General features: G+C 43.0%; 1 protein-coding gene across 1 annotated transcript in view; it reads right to left on the reverse strand.

The window, feature by feature from the left end:
* Positions 1-12,863: 12,863 nt before the first annotated feature.
* serpinf1 (serpin peptidase inhibitor, clade F (alpha-2 antiplasmin, pigment epithelium derived factor), member 1) overlaps positions 12,864-23,993 on the reverse strand; it is an 11,821-nt gene continuing 691 nt past the window's right edge. Inside the window, exons 2-8 of the mRNA XM_030068473.1 lie at positions 19,808-19,871; positions 18,660-18,849; positions 17,852-18,007; positions 16,623-16,826; positions 16,127-16,266; positions 15,365-15,575; positions 12,864-13,383 (exon numbers count right to left, since the gene is read on the reverse strand). Of these exons, the coding sequence (XP_029924333.1) occupies positions 13,133-13,383; positions 15,365-15,575; positions 16,127-16,266; positions 16,623-16,826; positions 17,852-18,007; positions 18,660-18,849; positions 19,808-19,870 (1,215 nt within the window). The 5' untranslated portion in view covers position 19,871 and the 3' untranslated portion in view covers positions 12,864-13,132. The remainder of the gene's footprint in view (positions 13,384-15,364; positions 15,576-16,126; positions 16,267-16,622; positions 16,827-17,851; positions 18,008-18,659; positions 18,850-19,807; positions 19,872-23,993) is intronic.

Below are 23,993 nucleotides of genomic sequence, written 5' to 3' on the forward strand. Positions count from 1 at the left end.
GCATCAAACCCAAAAGCACAGGCAAGAAACAATTTCACTTCAGACATAATGGCATTACATAGACGTAACATTAAATTAAAAATAACAGAGGCTCCGAGATCGATCCTTGTGGAACACCACAGGTGATCCTTAGAGGAAGACAATTTACTCCATTTACAGAAACCTTGTGACTTCTGTGCCTCAAATATCAAGAGAACCACTCTCATTCAAGACACTGATGTTTTTCACTTTGACTGGTAGAATTCTGGAAATCAGTCAGTCTAAAAATCAGTTCAGTGTTCTATTCCTTAGCCTTATGCGATTCTTCACTGAGGTATGAGAGCACAGTACACGTGGATTGTGCTTTGCTGAAATCATATTGGTGCTCAAATAACAAATTCTCATTTGCTAAATAATCAGTCAACTTTTTGTGGACTGAGTTTTACACTTTTCTGAAAACACAGGATTAGGCCTATAGTTCGATTTAAAGGGGAAATTCTGCTGCATTGATGCTGTGAGTGTTTTTCTTGTACAGTTTTTTTTCCCACTGTGAACAGCCAATAGTAGCAGTTTTTCACAGTTACCTGCATTCTGTTTCAAAGAAAAATCCTCCATGAAAAGTAGAGTGAAAAGTCGGCTCTGAACCCAGAGAGGGGGACTGACGCGTTGCAGACGTTGTTTCAGGGACACTGTTCTGTTTCATAAAGCTGTGGATCGACAGATCTGTTGTGAAATGATGCTGCTGCTGCTGCTGCTGCTTGAAAATCTTCAAAATATGAACTAGTCTCTGTCTAGCCTGGTTGTTGTGTATCTGGTAACACGCACAAACCTCCATATCAAGTATCTACAAAGCTAACCATGATGGCACAATATATCTGCTTTAGCTGCATTGAAATAAAAAGCTCCGCTGCTGGAAAAACCACACAACTGCATTTTTTTAACCTGTACATTTAGATGATGGATTATGTTGGGTGTTTGTCATGATTTGTACACGGGTGGGAGTTCTATTTACTCACATTACTGTAATGGAATAGGTTTGTGTACTTTGTGTACTCAGAGTAGTAATTGTGTTTTTGCTGCAGTTTTTTACTCGACTCAAACAATCACTCAGCCACTCACCATGTTAACACAACACACTGCTGGCCTGAAATGCTACTAGCGGAAATGCTAATCCCTTGCCTAGCAGGCGAATGGGAACGCATCCCGCCCTGTGAACATCACCAGAAAAACATGACTCTTTGGCTCCACCCACTGATGTTTAATTCAACCAATCAGATTGTTTCTGCCTCCAACAGGTGTTTCTGTGTGATGTATGTGTGTTTCAGCAGACTGAGTGAGCTCAGGTTAATAAAATAAATACTGTGCAGACACTGCAGGCCTCCTACTTCTGTTCTTATGTTTTATTCAAATAAAAAACTGAAAAATGAGTAAACGGCTCGTTCACTCTGTATTTCCAGGTTAAATCTTTCAAAAGAAACTTAAACAGCAGCAAGAGGGCCTAACTGGCTTCCTACGGCTCATCGATGCACTCCTAACTCTGCTTTGATTGAAGTATTGATTGACTGATTGATTGATTGATTGACTGGAATTGTTAACTGACACAGGATACAGCAGTGTGAGGCTGTGTGTTCGTGTCGGGAAGGATTTCTTTGGTTTGGCAGGACAACAAGACGCTCACTGGTCAAGCTCAACAATTTTTCAAACAGAGGCCTGTATCACGAAGAAGGCTCAGTTTTCCCTGGATCTCTCAGACCTAACCGGCTACACTGATCGAGATCATGGTGATCGGGGATAACCGGTGTCACGACACTGGTTATCAACTCGCTCACTCGATCCAGGTTTGCCTCATCAGGAGCCGTGAATGCGCATGTATAAGGGGCGGAGTCTGAGGCAGCCGACCAATCACAAACATGAGCGACAAGGAAAAACGCACAGCGTGTTTCACGGCTGAGGAGCAGCGTGTTATACTGGGAAAGTATGAGGAGGGAAAACAACATTTACACACTAAATCGAACACCATGGCTGCTGCAAAGAGAAGGTGGAATGCATGGCAATGTAGCGATTGCCGAGTTACACATCAATGGCTCAAGTCAACATCTGACGCTGAAACCCATGAACTCACTGCACAGATGTGCTGCGTGTGTGACAGGTAGTGCTGAATTCCTCCAGGTGTGACTCCTCAGGGGTTAAAAGGACGTGGGAGCGAGTAAAAACACAAAAAACACAACACAAGAACATCATTGCATTTGGTAAGTTTGCCTTTTTATTATAGCCTGTTATACAGGCTGTAATAAAATAAAGCGGACGCCAAAATTCAGTCCCGTCAGTGCATCAGGTTGACAGCCTGAATAAAATCAGACTCTGAGCTGCGTTAGAACGTTAGGAACAAAAGTCAAATCTAAACGCCTCTGGAATGAAGGACAAATGATCCTTTTTCACATTTGCATCAGCGAGCTGTCAATCAGGCCCATTCTCTCTCCCAGGAATAATTTTTCCCCAAAAAATATATAGAGCTAATTAATTGTGCCATTTTAAATGTCGCTAAAATGTTGTGAAACGCCTCTAAAATACTTTGAATGATCAGATGTCCTGTAATGATCAGATGTCCTGTAATGATCAGATGTCCTGTAGTGATCAGACGTCCTGTAATGATCAGATGTCCTGTAATGATCAGATGTCCTGTAATGGTCTCTCCTGTGTTCCTCTCCTGCAGAGTGTCAGCTCTGTACAGCAGCAGCTGGTAGCCTGAAGCTGCTGAACATCAGCATCACAGCCTCTCTCTCACAGAGAGTCACACAGGAAAATCCTCTCCTCATCTGGACTCGTTGTTCAAGGGGATCCTCAGTGATTGGACAGGCCACATTTTGGCAAACAGCTGATTGGCCAGGGGGCGGAGCTTTACGTAGGATTCAGTCCTGTCCAGGACAGGTTTCCGGTCCCGATCAGAGGTGAACCAGCTTTGTGATACAGAAAATCCGGAGTTGAGCCTGAAGTTATCTTGCTATCGTCTTAATCCCACTTCGTGATACAGGCCTCTGGACATAAAAAATACAAACAAACAAACAAACAAACATGAGTCAGGAAGCGGTGACCAGGCGATAACGATACTGATCGCTAACGTGAGCGACAGTGACAGTGCAAAGAGAAACTGCTCCATAAAAGCCAAAGGATGTTTCTGAAGTTTGCTGATTAGCTTCACTAGAAAAAAAAAAGAAAAAAGAAAAAAGAAAACAGCATTTGAAGAGTCTCAACTCTTTCTGTTTTTTCTTGTTTGTTGTTGTTGTGATCACAGTGATGTCAGTCAGATTTGGTCAGAGCTCTGGAATCTTAAATGATCCGTCGCAGCCTCTCTCAGGTCGTGAACTTGGTAATTATGACGGGTTATTCCGGGTTAAAGTCCACATGGGGTGTTCTTGCTGATCAGTGCACGCTAACATAAATCCTGAATGTGATAAACAGAGAAACCACACGCCTGTTCCTGCAGACGCCTGAACCTCCTGCACCCAGGCAAGCCCAGACAACACCCACCTCTGTGTGTGTGTGTGTGTGTGTGTGTGTGTGTGTGTGTGTGTGTGTGTGTGTTTACTCTGCAAGATGGCACAAGGAAAACATTCCTTTCCAGACGTTAAAATTCCTGAATCTTTCCATATCTGATTTGAACTCGCCCGTCATGTTGGTTGTTTTTCAGTCTGACATCCTGATGATGGGATGAACTCTGGGAAGATGCCAGAATTCCAGAAAATGATTCATTTGGAAATTTCTCTGGTGTTTCCTGACTTTCACAGAAATCTGATCACATTCCCCAATTTTCCCTGCCTGGAAAACTTGTCTTGAAAAATCCTTGATGGGAACCTAAAAATTGCCCTCATTATATTGTTTCTTTCTCACGGTACGAAGGTTGTTTTTTTTTTTTAACTTCTTTCGCAACCGCCATGCAGGCAGCTTCTGAGGAGACGATGTAGAAATACCTGACTCGTTGTTCTGACAGGTGATTGGCTCATTTGCTTGTTGTGTATCAATGTTATCAAGGTTTGTGTGCGTGCGTGTGTGTGTGTGTGTGTGTGTGTGCGTGTGTGTTTGTGTGTGAGAGACCACTGTGTGAATAAACACTCCCTTACTGCATTTTTTTTGGTCACAACAGCATGCGGCTCGCTGTATTGCTCTCTTGCAGCAGACGCACCTGTATCAAACACACCTGTAATAAAGTATCAAACACACCTGTAATAAAGTATCAAACACGCCTGTAATAAAGTATCAAACACGCCTGTAATAAAGTATCAAACACGCCTGTAATAAAGTATCAAACACGCCTGTAATAAAGTATCAAACACGCCTGTAATAAAGTATCAAACACGCCTGTAATAAAGTATCAAACACACCTGTAATAAAGTATCAAACACGCCTGTAATAAAGTATCAAACACAGCTGTAATAAAGTATCAAACACGCCTGTAATAAAGTATCAAACACACCTGTAATAAAGTATCAAACACACCTGTAATAAAGTATCAAACACGCCTGTAATAAAGTATCAAACACGCCTGTAATAAAGTATCAAACACACCTGTAATAAAGTATCAAACACGCCTGTAATAAAGTATCAAACACAGCTGTAATAAACCGTAACGTTTTTCTTTTTACGGACAATTTTAGAAAACAAAATGTTTTACCTTCTTGACAGTTTCAGCGTGAATCTTCCACCTTCATCAGAAGCGTCACCAGAATGTTAGATGGTGACGTGCCTTATCAGCTGGTGTTACGGAGGAAACTGTCAAGAAGGTAAAACATTTTGTTTTCTAAAATTGTCCGTAAAAAGAAAAACGTTACGGTAATTTTACTTAGGACATAATGAACCTACACCACAGATGTAATAAAGTATCAAACACAGCTGTAATAAAGTATCAAACAGCTGTAATAAAGTATCAAACACAGCTGTAATAAAGTATCAAACAACTGTAATAAAGTATCAAACACAGCTGTAATAAAGTATCAAACAACTGTAATAAAGTATCAAACACAGCTGTAATAAAGTATCAAACAGCTGTAATAAAGTATCAAACAGCTGTAATAAAGTATCAAACACAGCTGTAATAAAGTATCAAACAACTGTAATAAAGTATCAAACAACTGTAATAAAGTATCAAACACAGCTGTAATAAAGTATCAAACAACTGTAATAAAGTATCAAACACAGCTGTAATAAAGTATCAAACACAGCTGTAATAAAGTATCAAACAGCTGTAATAAAGTATCAAACAACTGTAATAAAGTATCAAACACAGCTGTAATAAAGTATCAAACAACTGTAATAAAGTATCAAACACAGCTGTAATAAAGTATCAAACAGCTGTAATAAAGTATCAAACACAGCGGTAATATAGTATCAAGCACAGCTGTAATAAAGTATCAAACAGCTGTAATAAAGTATCAAACACAGCGGTAATATAGTATCAAGCACAGCTGTAATAAAGTATCAAACAGCTGTATGAAACTGTTAAAGGGGATGCACAGCATCATGTTTTCCAGTGTAAAGCGATGAGTCGTGCTGAGTCATGTTGAGTCCTTTTGAGTCGTGATGATTCGTGCTGAGTTGCGTTGAATTGTGATGATTTGTGTAGAGTCGTGTTGAGTCGTGCTGAGTCGTGATGATTCATGTTAAGTCGTGCTGAGTCGTGCTGAGTCATGCTGAGTTCTTTTGAGTCGAGTTGAGTCGTGCTGAGTCGTGATGATTCGTGTTGAGTCGTGTTGAGTCGTGCTGAGTTGTGATGATTCGTGTTGAGTTGTGTTGAGTCGTGCTGAGTCGTGATGATTCGTGTTGAGCTGTGATGAGTCGTGCTGAGTCGTGATGATTCGTGTTGAGTCGTGTTGAGTCGTGCTGAGTTGTGATGATTCGTGTTGAGTTGTATTGAGCTGTGATGAGTCGTGCTGAGTCGTGATGATTCGTGTTGAGTCGTGCTGAGTAGTGATGATTCGTGTTGAGTCATCTTGAGTCATGCTGAGTCGTGATGATTCGTGTTCAGTCGTGTTGAGTCGTGCTGAGTCGTGATGATTCATGTTGAGTCATGTTGAGTCGTGTTGAGTCGTGCTGAGTCGCGTTGAGTCGTGCTGAGTCGTGTTGACTTGTTTGGAGTCGTGCTGAGTCCTTCTTCGTGTTGAGTTGTGATGATTTATGTTGAGTCGTGTTGAGTCGTGATGAGTCATGCTGAGTTCTTCTGAGTTGTGTTGAATCGTGCTGAGTCATGATGATTCATGTTGAGTCGTGCTGAGTCGTAATGATTCGTGTTGAGTTGTGTTGAGTCGTGATGATTCGTGTTGAGTCGTGCTGAGTAGTTATTATTCGTGTTGAGTCGTGATGAGTCATGTTGAGTCATGCTGAGTCGTGATGATTTGTGTTGAGTCGTGTTGAGTCGTGTTGAGTCGTGCTGAGTCGTGATGATTCGTGTTGAGACGTGCTAAGTAGTGATTATTCGTGTTGAGTCATGCTGAGTCATGATGAGTTGTGTAAAGTTGTGCTGAGTCGTGTTGAGTCGTGCTGAGTCGTGATGAGTTGTGATGATTTATGTTGAGTCGTGCTGAGTCGTGTTGAGTCGTGCTGAGTCGTGCTGAGTCGTGTTGAGTCCTTTTGAGTCATGCTGATTTTTTTGAGTTGTGTTGAGTCCTTTTGAGTCATGTTGAGTCGTGCTGAGTCATATTGAGTCGTGCTGAGTCGTGCTGAGTCGTGTTTAGTCGTGTTGAGTCATGCTAAGTTGTGTTGATTCAGACTGAGTCGGGGGTGTCGAGCAGGTGAAGGTAAAATGTCATGTTTCATTGCTTCCTCCTCTGTGCTCCGGCTTGCAGCTCCTGGTTCTGGTTGGGAGCTTCCTGGTTCTGGTTCTGGTTCTGGTTCTGGTTGGGAGCTTCGTGGTTCTGGATGCCGGCGTTCTCTCCTGAATGAAGGGTTCTTCCTGGCCACTGCCACCCTGTGCTGCTCTTGGGGGAGATTTTGGTTCTTGGATTTGGCCGATATCTGTTGGGTTTCTGTAAAGTGCCTTGAGGTAACTTTTGTTATGATTCGACGCTTTTCAAATAAACTTGAATTGAAATGAACTGAATTGAACGGCTTTACTCTGCTTGTTGGTCGATAAAAACCTCACATGTCTCACTTTGGATTGGAGCTTCTGCCAAATGTGATGTGGAACTGAGCTGGATCAGACGTGTTGTAGCTGCAGCTCTGGATGACGATGACGACGGTGATGATGATGATGATGATGATGATGATGATTATGATGATGATGATTAACCTGAAGTTATCTCAGGTCAGCAGGTCAGAGGCTTTCTTAACATCCACGTCAATTTGTTTGTTATTTTGTTCTCCATAAGGATCCTCATTAGCTGACATCTTGACTGCACACACACACACACACACACACACACACACACACACACACAACACTTCCTCTATTATAGTAACAGACTGACCCATGGTCTCATTGTGAAACAGTGCTAAAGACAAAAACCTGCTGTTTCCCTTGTGTGTGTGTGTGTGTGTGTGTGTGTGTGTGTGCTACATTCCTTCCTGTCAGAGATATGTGACCTCTGACCTCAGAGTCCACTCAGCCGCTGAGAACGGACTCTGTTTCACTCTCTTCTCTCACGGCGTCGGAGGAGAGAGTCACTTTGGTTTTCTTTGTTTTTATTTATTGGTTTGTCAATAAGTGACTGTAACATGTGGAGAGCAGATGACATCAGAGCCCCGCCCTTTAACAAGCACTTAACCCTTTGAAACCTGGATGGACGTCAGAGTTTTTTAAAGAGTTCTTCTTCTTCTTCTTCTTTTTTTTAAAGAGTTCTTCTTTAAAAACGTTTTAAAGTTATTTGTACTTTTTGTGTATTGTTGTATATTGTATACAGGTTGTTCATTGTATATAGGGATGTCATATATTCTTTCTATTTTATCTTTATTTTTATTTTATTTTATTTTATTTTTTATTATTATTATCGTTATTATTATTATTATTTTTTTTTTTTATTATTATTATTTTTACTTGCACAGTGCTGGAGTTGTTGCAATTACATTTCACTGCTGCTGTACCTGTACATTCATGCATGTGACGAATAAATCTTCAATCTTGAATCTCGAATCTTGAAGTCACATATTTATAAAGTTAGAACAAAGAGTAAATCGGCTTTTAGAGCCTTGAGTCCCGATGTGGCGCTGCTCGGTGTGAAATGCATCCTGGGATACTGAGCAGCCGCCGTCAGTGTGAACGGGCTGTGACAGCAGAGTGCTGAGTCGGCAGGATGGAGGACAGGCTGCACGAGCTGAACTACAGCACAATGGATGGTGGGTGAAACTGAACGTTGGCGTCAGACGGACGGAGCGTCAACGAGTCGGACGCATCTGTCCATCACAGGCTCCGGGCCCTCTGATTGGCCGGCGGTGTCCCAGTCAGGTTTAATCCAAATCTGTACTCACGTCTGCGTTTTGGTTTCCCTCCTCTGCTCTTCTCTGGCGTTTTGTTATCGTATCCTGCTGTTTTCAGTTCACCATCTGTTCTTTTTTCTCTCTTATTTTGACAAAAGCCCCTCCAGTCTCCCGCTGCTCAGTTTGTCTGTATGCAACACATCGGTCCCATAAGATTACATGAGATTAACATAAGATTAAGTAAAAAAACTGACAGTGATGGGCATCTGTGATCAGACACGCTGGAATTCAAAAGTGCAAAGCTCAACATGAAAAAAAAAACCTGTTTCCTGCTGCTAATAAACAGGTGAGCTGAAAGTGGAGGCAAAGTGCGAGTGCAGTGCCAAATATTTCAAATTCAAGACACAGCAGCTCAAGATAAAGTGACAACCACAGATTGAATAAAGGAAAAAAAACATTTTAAAAAAAGTATAAACAGCAATGAAAATCTATTAAAAAAAAAAAAATTAAAAAAAACAATAAACAGTTGATAAAGTTACAGGAGGACCTTCAAAAGTACAAACTTGTAAACTTTATGAATGAATGAATGAGTTTTACTTTGTTGTTGCTACATGGAGATGAAAACCTGACCGAGGCAGTTTGATGAGTGTTCAGCGCCTCCTGGTGGAGAAAAGACAGCAGTGCATGGTGTACTGCAGCGGTTTTCAAATTGGGCTCCGGGGGCCTCCAGGGGCCCCTGAGGCAGCCTCCAGGGGCCCCTCGGTTTAGAGTTCACGTCTGACATCCAAACTATTTAACCCTTTGACTCCTGAAACACTTCACTTTCCTTTTTCTTCCCAGAAAATTGAAGAAAGAACGTCAGCAGATTAGTGCCATTGTAGGGAGGAAAAAGAAATTACAGAGCCAGGGGAGGTCGGGGTAATATAGTGATAACAAAAGACTCCAAATTTCCGATATTAAACTTATAAAATTTATGAGAAAAAAAACTCATTCTATTCAAGATTCCATTGAGATTAAACTGGTAAATTTGCAAGAAAAAAACAGGGACTTGGGCCGATTCAGAAGAAAACAATCTGCTGATTCTGGGTCAGATCAGCAGGATCTCCTTGTTCCTGAATCCCATGTCAGAGTAGAATCTGCTGAGGGGATCAGCTGCAGGCCTGAGACACGGCCAGCAGGGGGCAGCACAGGTGGAGGTTCGGCCAGCAGGGGGCAGCACAGGTGGAGCCACGCACAGAGGAGGAGGAGGGAAACTAGTTTTTTTTTCTCATAAATGTATGACTTTAGTCGTGGAAAGGAGAGAGCGACTACAGCTGGAAGACACACACACACACACACACACACACACACACACACGTTTGTTTAGATGGAGCTGAAGTTGTTTATCTGTGTCGTGGTGTGGGCCGTGTTCATCCAACTCACCACCGTCATCATTCATCATCATTACATTTTCCTTCCTGCACTTTCTCATGTCTGTCAGCACTGTTTGCCAATGGAAACACACACACACACACACACACACACACACACACACAGGCATGCACGTGCACACACACACACACACACACACACAAACTCACAGGCTTGCACACACACACACACACACACACACACACACACACAAACTCACAGGCTTGCACACACACACGCACACACACACACACACACTCACAGGCACGCGTACACACACACACACACACACACACACACACACACACACAGGCATGCATACACACACACACACACACACACACACACACACACACACACACACACAGGCATGCATACACACACACACACACACACACACACAGGCATGCACAAACACACACACACACGCAGGCATGCATACACACACACACACACACTCACAGGCACGCACACACACACACACACACACAGGCATGCACGTGCATACACACACACACACACACACTCACAGGCTTGCACACACACACACACACACACACACACACACAGCTCCTTGTTCCGGGAAGTGTTACATCAACCACAGGAATTTCTTGACCATGTGGAAAACTGAAACTAGAACCACATGTGCGCACACACACACACACACACACACACACACACACACACACTCTCACACACACACAGAGACACACACACACACTCTCACACACATAGAGACACACACAGTTGCAGAATGCACATTACATTACAAATGCAGAGACACAGACTCATGGAACAGAGACATGCTGAGGAGCAGAGACATGCTGAGGAGCGGTGGTGGTTCGGCCTCAGCAGGACACGTCGCTGCTGATTGGCTCTCACATCACGTTGTATGTTGTGCTCACTTGCATTTTATTAAACTTTGAATTTATTTACATTTATTAACCTGTAAACGTCTCTTGTTGTGTTGCAGGCCTGGGTCACTGACAGAGACTGAAAGATGACAAATAATATTTTCCAATTAGCGCCACTGTCGGGGGAAGAAGCGAGAAAAAACAATCCATGAGAAAAAATCTTCAACATTCTGAGACGTAGATCAAATCACAAATTTAAAGATTTCAGAAAAATAATTATCACCTCACTTTGATCTGTGTTGTTTTCTTCTGAACAGGCTGAGGTCACAGCAGTTTGAAATGGCTTTGAAATTTAAAAAAAAAAAAAATTTCTGATTCTGTTTCACTCTGTGACTCAACAGCCTGTGAGATTTTGGCACAAGAAGCTTCAAAAAGGTTCCTCCTCTGTGGAACAGGAATATGTTTTCCCTTAATGCTCATCTGCCCGGTAGATTTTGAGATTTGAAATTTGATATTTCTACCTGATGGTGCAAGGCAAAAGGAGACGCACTCAGCAAAACAGAGAGGAATCTTCCCTTAGGGAGAATGAACTCACCAAACACCATGCTGTTAATTAGATTTAGTGATATCTTGTGTGCAAAAGTGATGTTTTGGCCTGATGGTGGCGCTACAGAAAGTTCACACAGTCACCAGCGTTGACAGGGTTCATCCTCTGCGGAGCATGAATGTGCTCACCAAATGTCATGGCATCCTGCAGATCGAGAAATATTAAATTCAACATTTTGGCCAGAGGCAAAATGACCTGTCAATCCGTCCTTTACATTTAGGCATACAGTATGTTATGTACAAGTCAGATATTTTGCCTGAGGGTGGCGCTAGAGGAAAGGTGATGAGGTCACCACAATCACAAGGAACCTTCCTTTGGGGAGCATGAACACACTAGGGATGTACCCGAACCCGAATACGATATTCGGAAGTACACAAATAACGCTTTGCTCCCGAATAGTTTTTCTGTCTCTTCATTATTCCGGAGCTTTTTTCTAAAGAAAAAAAAATGTTTGGATGCGTGTTTTGAGCCTGATTTTAAGCCAATTCCAAGAGATTAAAACAAAACGTAACAAAAAACATGTTGGTGCGTGTTTTCAGTCAATCACATCCATCTGAGACACTGCCACTCTTTGGTTTTGGTGTTCAGTCCCTTACGTCCTCACAGAGGAGCAGCAGCACAGAACACAGCAGCAGCACTGCAGCAACACAAAAAGCATTTTGTCAAAGACAATAACGGGAAAAGAAGCGGCTATAAAATGGTGGATACATTTTTTTGAGTGTCACGACCCTCGTGAAACGACTGCCCCGGCCGGTACCGCGCCCACCTGGTCAGGTCTGCCGGATCTGACAGGTGCGCGGCGCACACAGACTGCCATATATACCTTTCATTATAAATCAACTTTTGTTCATACACGGCTGCAGCAGCACAACGGACACTGACACTGACAACATGGTTATTATTGACTGCACAATGCAGCCATTCGCCGGTAATCGCAGCATCAGGCGAGCCTACCTACTGGCTTACATATGCAAGTACAGTACAGGTGTATTTGCTTAGACCCCCAATATTAGACGAGGGCGTTTTTTCAGGTTGTATTCAATGGAAAAAATATCGTCTTATATTCGGATGAATACAGTATTTTATTCCCGTTCTAGTTAGCCGAGAGCTAAACCGGAAGTTAGCCGGCTACCTTCGCGGAAGTCTCTAGTGCGCCGACTTCCGGTTTCTTCCCGAATCCGAATAACGAATCCTAAGTTTTTTTTTAAAAGCCCGAATCCGAACCTGAATACAAATAGTGCAATGGCTGTACACCCCTAGTACGCACACACCAAATATCATGCTAAAAACAGTTAGATTTGGTCATATCATGTGTGCATAGCTGATATTGTGGCCTGAAGGTGATGCAAGAGAGAGAAGGGTCAAGAGGTCACCCAAACTGACAGGGATCATCCTTTTGGGAGCTGGAATGTGCTTTCCAAATTTCACAGTGATCTGAAGAACTGAAGGACGGGCCGACACGTCCTCCTGGTGGGATTAAACCACCAAAGTGGCAGTCTGTTATTTTGCAACAAACTCTGCAACAAACTCAAGAGAACAGAGGACATTCGTTCTTTTCATAGTCACGTTTATTTCTTTCAGAACAAATGACATTGTTTGGTTTCTTTTATTTTTTTTTAAAAAAGTATTTTATATTTTGCTTTGGTGAGCAGAATATTGTCAATGTCTTAGAGAATCCGATTAGACAAACATGATCATATTAAATCTGTTTCAACATGAAAAAAATCCTCTCAGGTAAAATTACAGGAGAGAAGTCAGACTGTGTGGCCCGATGTGGAGCAAAATCAAATATCCTCGTCTGGCTGCTCATATGTGCCTGGAAAACACCTGCATTCCCTCCTAGGACCTGCTAAGAGTGTGTGTGTGTGTGTGTGTGTGTCTACATCCTCAGGTCTGTGGGGTTGAGCACCCTGCCGATGAGCAGCAGCGCCCCCGACGCCTCGTCCCGGATCAGGAAGACGAAGGGGCGGGTCACGCGGTACGACAGGTTGCTGGGTGACGTGGCGACGCTGGCGTACTGGTTTCCCTCGGGCGCCATCTCCATCATGACCTTGTGGTAGACGCTGCTGAGCTTGGCGGGCTGAGCCGTGATCTTCTCCAGCTCCGTCTCAGCCAGCCAATCAGAGAGCCCTGCGGAGGAGAGAGGAGGATGTGGCATCACCACCAGCACCAGATTAGTGGTTGAAGGGGTTTTAAATGTTGAAGGCCTGCAGGGTTAGATCTACCTGGTGTTATTATCTTGTGTTAGCCTACAGCTCATATATGGTCATGCCTGAGTTTACTGGTGGTTTCCTTTGTGGGTGGAATTTAAAATGTGTTAAATTAGTAGGATTACTCTTAAGCAGAGAGGAAGTCAGGTCTTAGGGAGCGGTTCCCCTGCGCTCCACACCTCCGATCAAGAGCTAAAGCTGTTTTCTACAGCATCGACTGGGACTCCCTGGAATATCTGCTGGTGAGATAGAGGCTTTTTTTGTTTGACTTCCTTTTTTTTTTTTTTGCAATGCATTGCTGTTTTGAGTTATATTTTTGGATTTTGAAAGGGATTTTTGCCTAATATAAAAGATTTTTGAGTTGGACACAAATAGTTAAGATTTTTTTATGGACATATGGACATTCTCAGAAACCCTGAGAAATTATTTAAGTGCATGCTGTTCTCATTTATCGAATAAGCTTGTTTATAGAAAGCTCATTTTTTTTGACTCTGCACAATTTTTTTACTCTCTTCAGTTTTGAGAGTCAACATATGATTTAGTTTTCTTAACCTAATGCTGACAGTCAACCAATTTACAATAGTGTCCGAAATTTTTGTTTAACTAGGCTTTTAATATAAGGCTGATTGTTAAAAGGGGATGTGAGGATGAAGAGGAACGACACTGCACTCTGTGACCAGCGCTCAAACATGATGAAATAGTGGGCGGGGCTCTGTCTGGTCAACCTGGTCCAACCCGATCCATCATCCACTATTTTTTAACATGATTTTTTTCAGTTAGTGATCAGTTAGTGTAGAAAAAAAATAAATCCAGCATTACATAAAAATAGAACAACACGAGCACAAGGGATACTTTAAATGGGAAAAAAAATTAGACATTTAATGTTCTTGGTTTTCCATTTATAATATTTTGTAATCAATTAAAAAAGGGATGCAGTTATAATTTGAAGGCTTTGGAGATTTCTTAAGACCATTTACATTTCTGAATATAAATCTTTCCTGATAAAGTAACAAGAAAATCAGACTCTGACTGACTTTGACCAGTGATGATACAGGTTATTTCCATTCCAGTATGTTTTTAACTATTCTCTGACTGGTCTAAAGGGGGCACTGCAACATCTGTTCACTTGTTTGTGATTGGCTGAAGGGATGTATGTATTTCTCATGTACCAATAACTGATGTGCTGGTTTTGTGTGAATATCTCTGTACCGAGGGAATCTGAGGAGGTTTTAGTGTTTAGGTTAGGTTAAATTAGGTAGAAATAAGGAACTGTTTTGTAATGTATGGTTGTTATTTAATGTTCGGGCCCCTTTTCATAAGCTACTGATAGCTTCTGGGGAGTCCCATTTTATAAAACGTATCTTGATTGTAAATTGTATTTGTATTATAAATGATTTGTAAATAAACTTGTAAACTTAAACTTAAATTTAAACTATGCTTGCATCATTCGTAATGGACAACATGTTCACGTATTCATTACAACAGCTATTTTGTAATGTTTCAGCCTTGGATTGTCACAGGAGGAGGCAAATGTCCATCTATACACGTTCAGTGACATCACTTCCTGGCAAGAAGGTTTTCAGCCTCTTAGGATGACAGAAGTAAAAATAAAATCACGATGCTGATGATGATGCTACATACTAAATCCCAGTCTAGATAATGTGAGCTTCCGCCCCTCCAGTGGACAAGGTTTGCTTAAATTAAAAGGAAAGTATAGAGAGCTATCATCTGCAAACAGTGATATAGCAGCGCATGGAACTTGAAGCCAAAAATATGTGACTCTGATGGGTTTTTTTTTTTTTCAGTTTTAACAGAAAATGGATGTAAGTGTTGAAAGATGAAAACAGACAAAACAAAACTGAAGAAGCGAGTAGCAGAGGGCAGGTGGGAGGTCTGCTCACCCAGGTCGGGCAGCAGCGGCAGCAGGTCGGTGGAGTAGCTGAACTTCAGGACGGGCAGCGTGAGGGACACCTGGGCGGGGTGGAGCGTGGAGGTGAGGTCCTGGACGAACTCGGCGGTCAGGCTCTCCTCCAGCAGGGTCATGTTGCTGGTGACGTCATCGGGGAGGAAGACGAACATGCTGACGTCGTCCTGCATCTGGATCTGAGCAATCTGAGGACGGCAGGGACCGACGGAGACGGTTACCATGTTTAAAAAAGTATTTTCTAATCCTCATGTCTTTTAAAACACGCTATCAATACTACACGGTTTCATAATACTACTTTTATTTTGAAAGCGTGTATTAAGGCATGTAAGCAACGCCCTGGTTCAGTTTCATACAGTTACATACATTTATGACCCTTAGGCTCGTTACATAGGCAGGTGAGTCACCTGGTGACTGCAGGTCGATTCTGACGGGAAACAGTGGAGTGAGTGGAGTTTAACAGGGTTTTAAAATACTGTAGATTACTTCATTTTTCATTTTGCAAAATTAAATGGAATGGCTATGGCTACGATTTTAAAATGTCTTGGTGTGTTTTCACTAAAAGGAGTTTTGTGAACAAGATGTTGTGGAATAATTCTGCCATTTGTTTACACAGAAACAAATTACAATATGCTGGTACTGAAATGCTGCAGGTGTCTCAGGAAACAGGAAGTGATGCCTCAGCAGCTGCTGACAGTTTGGGGTGTTTGTCTTTCATGCCGAGGACCAAACACCTCACCGTGCAGCCCAGGTCCGGGTCCACCCCCATCTTCACTGGGTAGTTGTCCTCTTGCATCATGGGAACGCGAGCAGGTGCTTTGCCGTCCAGCTGGAAGTCGCCCTTCGCTCCACTCTGACCGAAACGCGTCACCCACTTCCCTGTGAACAGACATTTCACAGCAAGCTCACATCACGCCGCAGCGCCTGACAGGAAACAGCGCCACCTGGACTGTACTGCCTCTACTGCAGTACTGAACTGCCTGTACTGCAGTACTGAACTGCTTGTACTGCAGTAATACTGCCTGTACAGCAGTACTGTATGTCCTGTACAGTACTGTATGGCCTGTACTGCAGTAATGTACTGCCTGTACTGCAGTACTGAACTGCCTGTACTGCAGTACTGAACTGCCTGTACTGCAGTAATGTACTGCCTGTACTGCAGTAATGTACTGCCTGTACTGCAGTACTGTCCTGCAGTGCGTGTTGCCTCTAGGTTCCGGTGGGGTCCGGCTCACCTTTGAAGTGCGAGGCGGTGATGGTGTTGACAGCGGAGCCGCGGGGCAGCGAGCCGGACAGGAAGCGCTCCACCGCCCCGCCCGTCTCCTGCTTCACCCAATCATTGATCTCCTTCACGTCTCTGGCCCCGCCCATCAGAGCCTTGGGCCGCACGCCGTACTGCCGCTCCACCACAGAGAAGAAGTCCTGCTTCAGACGCAGACCTGACACACACACACACACACACACACACACACACACATAAACACAGAGGTTATTAGTTTTACATTTTTCATTAGTTTTATTATTTTATTATTATTTTATTATTTTATGTTATTTCATTTTGACGTTTTCAATTTCAGCTTAGTTTTTATTAGTTTTTAAAGAAGGTTTACTAGTTTAATTTAATTTAGTTTATTTTAGTTTGTATGCTTAGTTTAAGTTTAGTTTTTATTAGTTTCGGTTTTAATTTTAGTCTGTTTTTAATGTGAGGTATTTGTTGACGAGGAGATTCAAAAAAGTCAGAAAAAGTTTTTACTCTGTGATAAAAAGTCACCAAAACATCAAAGTGTTTGAAACCTGTCTTCAGGACAGACGGAGACGTAAACCTGCAGCTGAGACTAAAGAGAGACAAACACACGTTCCACACAGCGTCACAGCTCGTCTGGAACCCAGTGAAGGAACAAGGAACGTGGAGAACCAGCCAACAACATGTTCAAGAGCCTTTTATTCTGAAAAATTAGTAAAGAACCATTTAAAAAAAAAAAAAAAAAAGCTGCTTAATTGAACCAGTTGGGCCCACAAAGAACCTTCGTAAAATGGTTCCTTTAAGAACCTGTTTTTGCTAAAATTCATTTTTCAATGGATCTTTGAGGCACCTTTGCGGTTCTTTAAATAATTTACTACACAAACGGTTCCTCAAAGAACCCCTTGCTCTAAGGTCCTTTGTGGAACCAACAAAACAGTTCCTCTATGGCATCACTCTGAAAAACATTTTTGGTTCCAGGTAGCATTTTTATTTTTCTGTGTGTGCAAAACTAAAACTAAAGTAAAAACTAAAACCACGTGTGAAAAAATATTTTATTGTAACTGAAATAAAAACTAAAAATTAAACTACAACTAAATGAAACGATGCTGATATTTATTGAGACGGGGAATTACACCAAGCGGGGGAACTGAGGGCCCACACTGGTTCTACCTGTTCAGTGTCTCTGTAACACACACACACACACACACACAGCAGACTCACGGCGGGCCAGGTAGATGCGGGCGGCGGTGCTCAGGCCCTTCCCGGCCGTCCTGACGGAGGCCAGCAGGTCCTTCAGCGTGTCGTGCAGCTGGGGGTCCTGCAGCGTGTGGTACCGCAGAGCCCGGAACAGGCGCCGCTGAGCGCGCTCAGACGCCCCTGTGGGAGGAGCCACAGCTCAGGTGAAAGGTTCTGCTGCGTGGGAGACGATGTCACCACCTGAGACAGCAGCTCTGACTCAAAAATACCAACTGACAACATGCAGATGCCGTCCACCATGCAGGTCACTCAGATGGGGGGTGAATATTCTGACAAGTCATAAATTTACAAGGAAAAAAACTACAAATTTATGAGAAAAAAACTCAAAACTTCTGAGATTATAATGTCATAAATTTATAAGGAAAAACCTTGAAAAGTCTGAGATTATAATCTCAAAGACATTTACAAGAAAAAAAACTGGATATTCTCTGAGATTAAAGTCGTAAATTTATGAGGGAAAAAACCTCATTGTCACAATTTTCAGTGTGTAGATGATCAAACTGCTTGGACATCAAAAAGCCGAAGGTCACAGTCGCTGTTTCCCCCGACACACCTGAGCTACTGTGGAAATATTACAGGAATATTACAGGAATATTACAGGAATATTACAGGAATATTACAGGCAGCAGTGTGAATGTGTGCAATGCAACCCCCAGTTGGCCCCCTGTCTGTGGACGATGTGACATCACTGATGACATCACCTGCCACCACAGTGCAGGCGCTCGGTTTGACCACCAGGGGTCAGGCTTGGGGGTGTGAAGGGGCGACTGACCCAGGGACAGCTGCGTGAGCACGGCCGACACGCTGACGGGCGACAGGAAGACGTTGGCGGTGGCGTCGCGACCCGCCAGGGCGCGGAACAGGTTGTAGCCGAAGTCGGAGGTGGCGGCGGCCATCTTTGTTGTGGGCGTGGTGAAGAGCTCCACGTGCTCCTCCTCCGCCGGCGCCTCCTCGGTGTCCGACTGCGAGCGACAAACACACAGAGACGCAGAACATCTGACTTCAGGTTCACCTCCTGTGTTTGGTGCCTGGATCCCCTCTGTTCTCTGAGGTTCTCTGAGGTTCTCTGAGGTTCTCTGAGGTTCTCCGAGGTTCCCCGGCTCGGCTGCACCAAACTAACTAACTAAACCAATAAAGGGACATATTATCTGATATATATATTATATATCAGGGGTCTTCAACTTTTTTCAAGCCAAGGACCCCCAAACTGATCGAGTGATGGAGCAGGGATCCCCTTTAATATATACTGTATATATATAATATATACTTTTATATTAAACTGGGCCTAGAAACATGTGTAAAAGTACCTTATTATTGTGCATTAAGCTGTTCAGATAATACACAGTTTATTTATTCAGGTTTTTATTTTAAACGTGCGAGGTACAGCGACAGCAAAAGGAAAGAGGAAACAAAAATAATTGAGGGTCAGAGGGTCGTATATGTAAATTAATATCTTATCTGTGTTTTGTTTGCTTATCGTTATAAAGAATTTCGGGATGAAACAGAAATGAAATTGATTACAAGAGTTCAGCAGCCATAAGCTTTTGCTTCAGCCAAAAACCCTTTTCGACCAGCCATATTCATTTTCTTTAATTCTTTAATTATGTTTAATATGTTGTGCTGCTGTGATCGAAATAAACATATTCATTCATTCATTCATTCATTCATTCATATCAGCCTCAGGGGATATGTGGGCGCGTCATGGACCCCCTGTTGAAGACCTCTGTTATATATCTTATATCTGTCATAGGGAAACCCAGGAGCCTCACACTGACGTCTGTTGTGTGTGTGTGTGTGTGTGTGTGTGTGTGTGTGAGTGAGATGTGTGTGTGTGTGTGCGTGTGTGTGTGTGTGTGTGAGATGTGTGTGTGTGTGTGTGTGTGTGTGTGTGTGTGTGTGTGTGTGTGTGTGTGCTCTCACCAGCTGAGCCTGGCTGAAGCTCAGTGCGGCTCCAAGCAGCAGCAGGAACGTCGTCGGCTTCATCCTGCAGGAGCAACATGAGGAAGATATGATGTGTGATGATAATTATTTATATAAATAAATATTTAAAAAATAAATGATAAAAATCAGTTTTCTGGTAATTACTTCATTAATATATTTATATTTAAACTTTATATTCATTTATTTTTGCAACTTGTCTGGTCTTTTTTTGTCTTTTTTTTTTTTTTTTTTTTTTTTACCTTTTGGGAAAATAAATATTCTGGTCATCTTCTAATCAGTAGAATCGATCATCATTTTTGCTGATTGGTTAATAAAAATCATTGATTACTTCATTCAAAGGTGATCTTGTCCACACACACACACACACACACACACACACACACACACACACACACACACACACACACACACACACTTTCTTTAGTTCTTTTAAGGACATCTGTTTTTTGTTGAGATTCTCCTGGTTTCTGTGGCTGACACACACACACACACACACACACACACACACACACACACACACACACACACACACACACACAGCACACCCACACCCCCAGTGGCTGATGGGAAACCCAGACGCTCAGGTTTCAGCAGACGACTTCGTCCAAATCCTCCGAGGCAGTTTGAGTTTACACACACACACACACACACACACACACACACACACACACACCCGTCATGCTGTGTGTGTGTGTGTGTCTTTCTGTCTTTTTTCTTTCTTTCTTTCTCTCTTTCTGAGCCTCCAGTCGTCTCTGTGTGTTTGCGAAAACAAAATCCACAAAATTGTGTTTGACTCAGTTCCTGCTGGATTTGACTCATAATTATGTGACTGTCATGTTTATGATTATAATTACAGTTTATATTTATAGTTTTGTTTATAGCAGTTATCTAAAGGCAGAGATTACAAAATGATTCACAGGAGGCCGGAAAGACAGAGCGCTGACAAAACAGCAAACAGGAACCATGGAAGAAATGGGGTAAAAAAATTTAAAAATTTAAAAAATTAAAAAAAAAAAGGCAATAAAAAGAAAAGAGCTCAAGCCTCCAGCGATGTTTCACTCATCACTCGTCTTCCACACTTTTGTTTCGCAACAAAAACTAAAAGTTCAGCAGCCGACGTGGAAGTCCCAGACGCCGGACTTTCCCAGCAGACCACAAACACAGCATCCCAGTTCTGGCTAAACCCTAATTACGGAAATGTCAGGGAAAACGAAACTAAAAGGTTAAAACAAGATGTTTTTGTGATGAAACATTTTAAAATTGAAATTTCAGTCCAGTTTCCTGTTTGTGCGCGGCTGAGCCCAGACGTCTGCTCGGCTCCGAGGGAAAAATCTACAAACGACCTGGAATAACCGGAGCTTCCTGAACCTGTGATGCTGCAGCAGAGAGGAAAAGCTTCTGGCCGCTTCAGGTTCAGCTCTAATAACACGAATAACCCGAGGAAAATGAACACACAGGCATAAAACGATCTATATTAAAGGACAGCTTTTGTATTTTTTCCAGGTTAGGCTGTGTTTGTGACTTGGCTGCTAAAGGACGTCCAACCAACTGGCCCCAAACTGTTTTTCCCTGCCCACTCGACATCAGCAGTGACTGCATCGAGAGGGCTTCCACCTTCAAATTCCTGGGAGCACACACACACACACACACACACACACACACACACACATCTCAGAGGGCCGCTCCAGCTCTGCTGATACAGCAGAGGTAAAAAAACAAACAAAAAAACAAAAAGCCCAGCAGTGACTGCAGGAGAAGCGGCTGGTGGGTTTGCGTCACGGTGTGCTGGAGCTCTGCAGAGGCCCTCAGCCTGCTGCCCTCTGGGGGGCGCTACAGCTGCTTCAAAAGCCGGACTAACAGGCTAAAGACCGGTTTCCCTCTCTGGGCCGTCAGAACTCTGAACTCCACAACACACACCAGACAGAAAAGTCCTCATCTGCTGAGCACCTCCACCTTTAACTCAACATTTTAATGCAATATGCTATGTTTTTAAGCACAATACACACATGCTTTAAATGCAATATCCATCCTTTTTATAGTATTTATTTGAGTTTCATATTTATTGAATGTCTGTCTTTAATTGTCTTATTAATTGCACTGACCAGGAGTAGCACTCCTAATTTTGTTGGACTTGTACAATGACAATAAAGGCTTTCTATCTTTCTGTCTATCAGATGGTGGTGATGCAACATTTCTGGATGCCAACCACCGAAAAAACAGCTCATTAAAAATAAATTTACATATTTGTGCATGGACACGTTTGCGAGAGAACTGGAAAGGGAAAATGTTTGGGAACCTGCAGGACTCCATCTGAGCTCCCTGAGGTGAAGCAGCGTCCCTGTGTGTGACGCTCGCCGGCGCCCCCTATGGAGGCCACCATCACTGTCTGATGATGAGCTTCAGACAGCAGAGAGACCTGCAGCACTGACCTCAGAGCTGCTGTTTGCTGCTCACTCACTGCTCTGAGGTCAGCTCATGTTCAGAGCAACATGGAGCTCAGAGGGACAGGAGACACTCTGCCGTCTCCACCAGGGGGCGCTGCAGGGGGACATGACACCTGAGCCGCTTGGAAACTGCAGTTCTCAAATTCTGCCCGACACCGACCCTACCCGACTTTTTCGGGTAGGGTCGGGCCTAAAATGTATGTGAATTGGTCGGGTAGATTAGGGCTTCAGGTTCTGGTTCTGTGGTGAAGCTGCCTCCCGCCAACTATTATGTCCTTTCTCTCACTGCTACTAGAATTTGAGTCACCGGCGCTGCTAAATAATGGCGAATTTGGTGATCTTTTTTTTTTTCCTCTCCTTTTTTTCGGGCTTTATCGGGCTGTCGGGCCTAAAGTTCGGCTAATTAGTTAATTAATTAATTTTCAGGCCCGATGAGAACTCTAGACTGGAGTTGTGCTCGAAGCCGCTTTGAGCTGCGAGGAGGAGAGGAGTTTAGAATCAGGTCTCTCTGCAGCCTGAGGCTCTGACGTCACATGAACACAAAAACATGAACGATGCAGTGAAAGTGAACTCCTGAGGCATTTCTGAACCCGGCTCTTCTGAGGACTGACTTCTCCACACAGGAAAATAAAAGGTTCTAACTGGGAGCAAAAATGGTTCCTTGGAGTGACGCCACAGAGGAACCATAAAGAAGTTTGTTTAATTTTCATAAGTGATTTGACTGGAATTTGATTTAATCTGATTTGAAATTCTGACTGGGCTTCTGGCTGCTGCTTGTTGGACAAACTGTAATCTGCTGTCTTTATAGGGATTAGTGTAATCCTGGCTTGTAGCTGCAGCTCTGCTCAGATGTTTGGAGACATCTGAGGCGCCTGGTCCAGCGTGCAGACGAGCTCCTGCAGCGACTTGCCTCGCTGGTATGCGTCAGGCTGTGGCTCAGAGCGCTGTTTGGTCTGGCCGCGGCCCAAACCAGCACAGATTACCGCCAGGACCAAGCCCGTCTGTGCGCTCCCCGCAGGTCGGCGTGGCCAGATTGTGGAAATCAGGAGAGAAACAAAAAAGATTTCAAGTTTTGCACACTGCACTGATATTCCTGATGTTGAACTTTGTCTTTAAATAAATCAAACAGCTTCAAAGAGCAGCTGTAAAGGTTCATTCTACTAAAAACAGACAAAAACTGGTAGCCATGTCTTGTTTTTTTCCCGTTTATGTTCTCTGTCATTATGTTGCCGCTAAATATGTGTTTTATTGTTTCCTGCTGCAATGAGTTTATCAGTTTACCTTCTGTTCCTTTTTTCTTATTTTTACAAAATCCTCCTCTGAGGACGGGGTTGACAATCAGCGTCACCGACCAAAGACCAAAGTCAGAATCAGAGTCAGAGTCAGGAATACTTAATAGTGATCCCCGAGGGGAAGCTGGGTTTACCGGTCACAAAAATGAATGAAATAAGGAAAACTAGATGTGAAAAAACATTTTAACTGAAATAAAAATGAAAACAAATATAACTAGCCGGAGCTGCACTGTGTGATTTGTGTTTTTTATGTAATCTTTTATTTTTTGTAGTTATGTTATTACTGAATCTGTTACATTGTTTCCTACTGTAGTGAGTTTTCTCTCTTTGTGTTTTGCTGTTTTTAGTCTCTGTCTTTCATGATCCCTGTATCAGATCCAGCTGCTCTCAGTGTGTGTGTGTGTGTGTGTGTGTGTGCACAGTGTCTGT

The sequence above is a fragment of the Myripristis murdjan genome, chromosome 14 (assembly GCF_902150065.1).
Source record: "Myripristis murdjan chromosome 14, fMyrMur1.1, whole genome shotgun sequence".
Lineage (NCBI taxonomy): Eukaryota > Metazoa > Chordata > Actinopteri > Holocentriformes > Holocentridae > Myripristis > Myripristis murdjan.